At 38.6% G+C, this 7,743-nt stretch overlaps 1 protein-coding gene across 1 annotated transcript in view; it reads right to left on the bottom strand.

Moving 5' to 3' along the window:
* Nucleotides 1-202: 202 nt before the first annotated feature.
* CNKSR3 (CNKSR family member 3) overlaps nucleotides 203-7,743 on the bottom strand; it is a 58,262-nt gene continuing 50,721 nt past the window's right edge. The window contains exons 10-13 of the mRNA XM_008496901.2: nucleotides 7,543-7,667; nucleotides 4,883-5,091; nucleotides 4,324-4,413; nucleotides 203-2,957 (exon numbers count right to left, since the gene is read on the bottom strand). Coding sequence (XP_008495123.2) covers nucleotides 2,659-2,957; nucleotides 4,324-4,413; nucleotides 4,883-5,091; nucleotides 7,543-7,667 — 723 coding nt within the window. The 3' untranslated portion in view covers nucleotides 203-2,658. The remainder of the gene's footprint in view (nucleotides 2,958-4,323; nucleotides 4,414-4,882; nucleotides 5,092-7,542; nucleotides 7,668-7,743) is intronic.

Genomic DNA, 7,743 nt, shown 5'->3' with positions numbered 1-7,743 from the left:
GAAGGGAGGTCATGCAGGGAAGCAAACCATCTAAAGTCTGAATGCTTTTTATAGAACAGTATAAAAACTGCTCTTAATGGTCTGCTTTCTATCAGTTCCTGACAACTTCCCCTTATTTCTCTTCCTATGCTGGTACTTCTATTTTCCCCTTCATTTGGTGCTCAAGAAGTAAGGGACTTCACTTTGCTTTGAAACAAAATATAGGACTTTATTAGCTGGTGCTGCACATCTGCACCAAATTGCAAATTCAACCAATTGCACTGTATCATCCAGTGGCAACTGCACACTTGTCCTCTATACAACACCAAGCCCATCTCCAGACCTACTCTATCAGTTCTCTTGAAAGGACTTTTCTAGTATTATTAACATTTTGTAATAAACACTGAAAAGGAAATAAGAGCTACATGCTTCCTTCTTTGGTAAAGAAATAACTTAGACATTATTTGTGCATACCTGAGCCAAGAAATATTCTTGCTTAGTGGTGACCTCTTAGAACCACATATAGCCATTCCACATAGCAAGAGTTAGCTTGTATTTAGGCAACAATTTTCAAAAAAGACAAAAAAAAAAATGTTGAAAGTGTTCCTCTGCCTAAATGCTTACAAATTGCTTTTTCCTCATAGCTGCAGTGATTTAAATGTACTTGTTAAATTAGAGCAAGCCTATTTCACTATCTTAGATCTAATTTCAAGAAAACCTAACTGGCCAAATGCAGGAAACTTATCAGTATCCTTAAAACGTGCCTGGTTACAAGTCAAGTGTATCCATGGGTTCTTCCACATCAATATGCATGAATGCGTATGCCAAAATGTATCCTTCCCCATTCATTTTTAAACCATAGAAAACAGGACATTAAAGACAAGCAACAACTCTTTTTTTAAGCTTTGATTAGATAACATCTCTAACTTTGATATGAAGTTATCGACATGGGTTAAATTAAAACAGTTTAGTCGATTTGGAGCTGGACTACACCACAGTGCCTACAACACTACAGTTTCAGAGCAGAGACCAAACTGGTCGAGGATTCAAGTACACTGCAGCTGTGTCTGGCCAGCTCTCTAGGACAAACTACTCTCATGGAGGTGGAAAAGAGTGGTGCAACACAGTCATAACAGAGTCTGGTTTGATCAAAAAGTTACAAGCCAGTCCCAATCTCAGTCACCATTGAGCCAGAATCAAACATAATTAAGGACTGAATTTAACAGCCTATGTCTCTGCAGGGCTGCATCTTCATGGCCAGAATTACAATATGTTTTTAACATCACTTGTATTATCACATATGATTCCTGCCCTAGTCCAAAGTGCATCTAGTGTTTAACCTCCCTCTGTACACACCAGTTATTAAATACAAATTATTCTTCTTCAGCAAGACCAAGAGAGTAAAGGCTGTTGGCAATGCACCATTTATGAAAATAGCTAGTCTTGTAATTATCAAGGAAGATAAAAAACTCTTCTTCATTTGTCTAATTTGTGCCCAGTACTGCAGACAGGAAAGTACACACTGTATCTGTTTAAGTGTCAAAAATATACAGAACTATATTTTACATTTAAATTACTTTAAACACAACTGTTTGCCTACTAACAATCTTATGTACATTCCATTTTAAACAATATCTCTTCAATATCCTCTTTATTTGTTAAACAAGTTTTATTCTCCTCCCAAAATACCAAATTCTACTTTAAAATCCTGGAGAGGGGAAGAGCTCTATAGAAAATAGCAAGGTGTCTTACAACTGTAATGTATCATAGCACATATTTTTCATAAAAACAACACATCATTCAAAAAATGAACCACTGTATAAGTTCTCCTAAGTCCAACAGGACTGTCTTTAGAAGTGTACTTTGGTTAACAGCTAATCATTCTTAAACAATTAAGGAAATATATATATATTCTTTACCACCTCTACAGATGCATCTCCTTGATGTGTTGTAGCAATCCATTGATACTTGGATATGGATGAGCACTGCAACTATTCAGCGCTCTTTACTGGTACTCTGATTTCAAAAAAATGGATTATATATCAGGTTGGATTGATTTATAATTAAATTAGTCCAACATCCTAAGATCTCTGAATAAGAGAACTCTCTTCCTATAAGACTTCTTAAGCTCTCTGGATATCAGAGAAAGAACAGCAACACTAGTACTTCTTCCTCACAAGGTTGATCTCATGTAGTACTTGCAACAGAACCCCTAATTTGCATAAAAATGCCATTTTCCTACTTCTCTTTCCTGGGCAGGAGAGCAACACAGCTTTTCCTGAGCTCTACAAACTCAAGATACCCAGCCAGTCACACCAGCCTCTGAGCATTTAGACAACTGAAGCACCACTGAACTTCATGGTAATGCATAGATTTACCATGCATAGTCATAGTGCATCATTCAGGTCATGTGTGGCTTCTGTATCACTGAAATTTTACACATTTCCAAGGAATAAATGCCCTCAGCTTCTGGCCAGGAAGAGGAACTTGTTCTTTGTCATTCTTCCCTCCTTGCACTATGAAACCCTCTGATCCATCAAAAAAAATCACAAAAAGGCAACAATGTAAGATTCTCCAGGAAAAGAATGCTGCATTAGTCACTATGCATCAGTTAAGCTGTAAAGTAGTTAAGTCTGACCGATGAGCAAAGGCACTTGGTAACAGTCCTGTGAACAATAGTCAATGAGTCAACAATTTCAGTCTTGTGATCCAACTGACCAGCAGCGAGGGCTCAGCAGAGGAAGATTTTGTGGATGATGTAACAGAGGATTTTTTAGCACCTTCCTCTTGAAAGGGAATTGTTGCACTGTTGTGGAGGTCTGTATTCATAAAACACCTGCTGCCTCGAATATAATCTGTTCCCCTCACTAAGTGCTTGTCAGACACTGGCCTTGAGAGGGGGTGTTGTGTGGAGGGACTTTCTTCAATGATTGGGGGTATCCTTTCGTTACTGAAGTACCTGCAGAGGACATCTTCACCTGCACAGACAGGAGGAAGAAAACCAATTATTGCTGACTTCAACATCCTCCATTGGCATTTTCTGGTTTTATAAAGATGCTGATTACATTTCAACTTATCCAGATTTTGGTAGTAAGCAGTATCAATAGATTTGTGGCTTTTTGTGTCTTTAATGTTTTTCATGCAACTTATTAATAAAAAACCCAAAAGAATTCACACAGAGGATGCCAACTGACTGCTAAATTCCTGATTCAAACACTCAAACTTCTAGTACAGGCTACCTTCATGCAAACCATTATCATCAGGCCTAACAAACCTCATCTCATTTGTCATTCAAGATGCTGATAGACCAGAGCTGAATCTATGTGTATCTGAACGTAACCCATGACTAACTTAAAAGCTAAGAATACTACCCTGTACAATAGGAATTAATTTTACAGATAAAGATGTAAACACTTCCCTGGTTTTGATCATTGATTTGCAATTCTTTCTCTCTTTTTACTCTTCCTTAGACATCTAACAATGTCTGCTTCTAGAGACATCCTACTGGGCTAGACAAGCCCTTGTTTGGACCCAATACAGCTTACATAAAAGCCTGCAGGGCTTAGGTACATTTTCAAGTGTTACAAAAAGCAAACACGAAACCAAAAGCAAAACCAAACAAAAAGCCAGGCACACAAAAAACCCAGCCCTGCCACCTGGTGATGACTCTGTTAGATTGTTACTTAGCCTGATTCTATCAAATGTCTCTCCAGGTTGCTGTTTCTTGTGATTAGCTTCAATTCTTGCATTAAAATAATACAATTCAGCTTCTATATTCCCTAAAATTACACATCAGTTTTTATGATTGCTTTCAAAAATAAACTAAATAGCTATCCTTTCTCATTTCCCACTCTAAAAGGATTCAGAGCCTTTCAGATGCAAAAGGGTTAAAGGAGATAAAAGTAAGGAGGGGATGGAAAAACCCCACCCAACCTTATCAGCTTTTGTTTCTCCATTTTGTTACATCTACAGAGTATGTTGTTTTCTAAAAGCAGTCACAGAAAAAACACATCTCCTAAAAGACCCTAAATTTTACTTTTGAGAACAAGCTTGCTTCTAACAACAGCCTTCACAGTGAGCTAAACAGGAAGACATATTAAAAAAAAGAAATTTATGATCAATATTACATGCAGCAGAAGGGGAAGGGAGAGAGGGTAAGAGCAAAATGGTAAGCCTGTATTATAAAGAGACAAGTACTAAATGCCCTAATCATAATAGCCTACTTTTAACACTCATAAGACTTCTAAGACTTACTCCTTCATTCCTAATTCGGACACTTCCAGCCAGCTCACCCCAAAAAAAATTTTGGAGAGTAAATTAACACAAGACCTAAAATCTCCTTACCTTTTCTCCCTGGTGCTCGTGGCCTGGAGAAGGGCTCTGCAGCTCCTATCCAGCTCCCATCAGCAGGCATTGACAAAGGACGAGGTTTTCCTAAAGGAAAGAGAGAAGGTTATATGGAATTACGTTAAGTTTAGGAAACTAATTTTTAAATTTATTCTTTTCATTATTAAGCAAAGAGAAAAGTACAGCAATAAACAGTTAAAATTGCAGGAAAAAATATTTCAAGATACTTTCACCAGTGAAATAATAGAAAGCAATGTGCTGAGATTGAACAGCTACACTCTTGCTCATTTACAGCAGCAGGGACATAATGACCAGAAGTTTTAACCAAAGCACACATGGAAATGGCCAATCATGGTAGCAGAGCCCAGCTGAACAGCATGCAATAAAGAAATAATATCGTTAAAGTGAAATAATTCAGAAGTGGAATTTCATTCACAGTTTGCACAGACTGACCTTAATATGCACTATGTCTAATGAGGCGTTTTCTAACACAAATTATTTCAAACCAACTAAAGGGTTTATCATATCAGCAATGATAAAGGAGAAATGAACTCACCATAGGACTGTGTTTTTTCCCTCATCTTGGCTGGCAAGATATGTGCTTCCATGGGATACCCAGGCAATTGATCCGAATCAGCAATAGTAAACCTTCGCCTTCGACTCTCCTGATCCAGAAAAGAATTGGGAGACTCGGCACCCTTGGACCCAGGCAGTGGCTGACTGAATTTGTTTCCTCCTCCATATACAAAACTTCCCTTTTCATCTCTGAAAGAACATTTCACTTCAGTTAGTAGCTTAAAGGAGTTTCAGGCTACAAACATAAGTAGGTTTGGAAGATAGTTCTATCTTCCAGCCATGTTCCTGACAACAGGCATTGTACTGCCAACAAGCTGAAAAACATGAAGTCAGGTGGTAGAGGATTTCATTGTAAACATATTTACCAAGGAAAAAAGCAAGCTGCCTATCTCATGATAATTCCCTTTTAATAAGCCAGCAATTTAACAAACAGAAGTTTAGAGGTACCATCCCTGAAAAAGCTTTTGAGAAACGAGCCCTTTCTGCCCTGAGGGCATCAAAGCTTCTGATACACTGCCTGTTTCACAGCTGTGAAAGGGGAGTACATAAATAGATTTATCCATCTCTGTGTAAGGGCAACACCTATTGCCTCCATCTAAGAAATTATACTTTTCAGTCATTCTAAGAGCCTCATAACTGCCACTGGTTATTCATCACCTTCTGTTTCCATCCAAAACTGAGGTCCCCTTGCAAGTTTAAGTCATAAATTCTTAGTGTCTATTCGTATGATTTTGACCAGTTTCTGCAGGAGCTCCCCGGAGCAATTCTTCATTCTAAAGGCCAAGGACAGCCACTTTCAGAACTTTGTCAGTACTTTTGGAAGAAAATCTACCCTCCAAAGTTAAGAATTTTCAGGAGAAGGTGGGGGTCGTATATGTGGTTCCACATCCCTGTACATGCTGCAATCTTAATGCCTGAAGCCATCATCAGCCAGGTCAGGCACTAAAGACCACAGCTGACTGTCTAAGCAAATACACACCAGATACACACCCCAGCATTTTACAAGAGAACCCTGTGCAGCACATGACTTTTTTTCCAGCTCTACATCAACAATGCTAGAGTGCAGTGAACGGAAGGGAGTTATTTATTCAGGGACCAAAAAATGCACAGAAATGTAACACCACAACAATATGGATGCAGAGAACTTTCCCATAACACCACTATGAGGAGACCATGCCATGGAGAAAGAAACCAGCCCCTGCTCACTGCCTCCCCAGTGAGGACTGGAGAAGGTCCATGCCAGAAGAGAACAAAGTGATGAAGGGAGAGAAAAGGAATTACTGCATAAATGCAACAAAACTTCAAAAGACCAAAACATGCAGAGGTGAAATTAAACAGACAGAAATTAAACAGAGGCAAGAGAACTGCACTTCCTCCTCTTTCTGGATGCCATAGCTTTCCACTTTTGCTTACTTTAAGAATCAAAGTCAAGAAACTTTCCTCTTTCCACAGATCATCCAAGACAAGTTTTATAGCTCCCATTTCTACTTTCTTCCTTGTCAACAGGGATTCAGATCTACAACCAGCTGAAGCTAGATACAATTTTGTGACTCTTTAGAAAACTAGTAAACAAACCAAACACATACACAGAATTAACCAATATGCTCAAAATGTAATGAACTGAAAAAAGGACAAAGGCATCCAGTCAGCTGTTAATCTACATCCCCAGCTTTATGCCAGGAAATTATTATTTTTACGTTTTGTTTTGTTAAGAAGTGAGAATAGATAAACATGAAAAACAGGGATACAGCAGGTCTAGCTGAGTCCAGCTTCAGTAAAGAGACCCCAGCACTGGAGAAACACTCCCCCCATTGTAGCACTGCCCTGTAGATTGCAGTAATTCAACCTCTGTTTCACTATTAGCCTTTACATAACAGGAGGCAAGCTCTCCTCACATACGTGTCCTGCTGAAAAGGGTCAGAGTTTCTGTGCTGGGACATCTACAATGTCACCTAAAGTGTCAGGGCAGGCCACAAAGTATGCCATGCCTGAAATCCCCTTTGTCCATCACTTTCTCAGGTCAGCTGGCAGGATTCTGGTATGAGTCAACATGGACTCAAACAAAAGCTAGCCACATCATACTTGCCCCCAGCACCTCTTTTGTGTACACATATCTGCATTTTTACAGCCTACACTGCAGGGGAAAAAAATAAAGTTGAATGAGTTGACTCTTCCTTCCTTTTGTGGCAATATTTCCATTTTATAAAACTCACAAACTCAACAATTTAGCACCAGATCTTTTCTATCCAATCTCCCACAAAAATCACTTGTTAATAAAAATTAAAATAATTTAAAAAACCCAATGCAACAAAAACCAGTGGATCACGTTACAGAAAAAAAAAAAATTACTTCTTGCTGTGTGCAGTCAGATTTAAACAAAATAAAAAACAACCATGCAACAAAACTAGAGATGACATCTATTCATGCTTTAGGAACAATTCTGATCTATGTGGTACACAGTAACCTTCTAACAATAAAGTCTACTACAATCCTGGTAGTTTATGCATTTAAGCATAAGTTACACAACTAGAAAGTCTTCAAGATCTGCAGTTTCCTCAAGCTAATTTGTTCAGAGATCTAACAGCAAGCCAGCTCAAAAACAAGTGTAACAGAGGAATTATTTTGCTCAGTAGTACATACCGAGGAGAATACGGAACAGCTGGTGGAGGTGGTATGTACAGATCCAAAATGGCTGGCTTCTCCTTTTTCAGTGAGGTATCCATGGTGCTTTCTGGTGACTGGGTTGAAGTTGGCAGAGGACTGGTCTGAAATTTTAGACAGCTATCAAACATCTGAGCATTGATTTATCATTCAAAAAAACCAGATACTTCAGTAGTCAAT

The sequence above is a fragment of the Calypte anna genome, chromosome 3, assembly GCF_003957555.1.
Source record: "Calypte anna isolate BGI_N300 chromosome 3, bCalAnn1_v1.p, whole genome shotgun sequence".
Lineage (NCBI taxonomy): Eukaryota > Metazoa > Chordata > Aves > Apodiformes > Trochilidae > Calypte > Calypte anna.
This window is presented reverse-complemented; position numbering and strand designations above follow the sequence as displayed.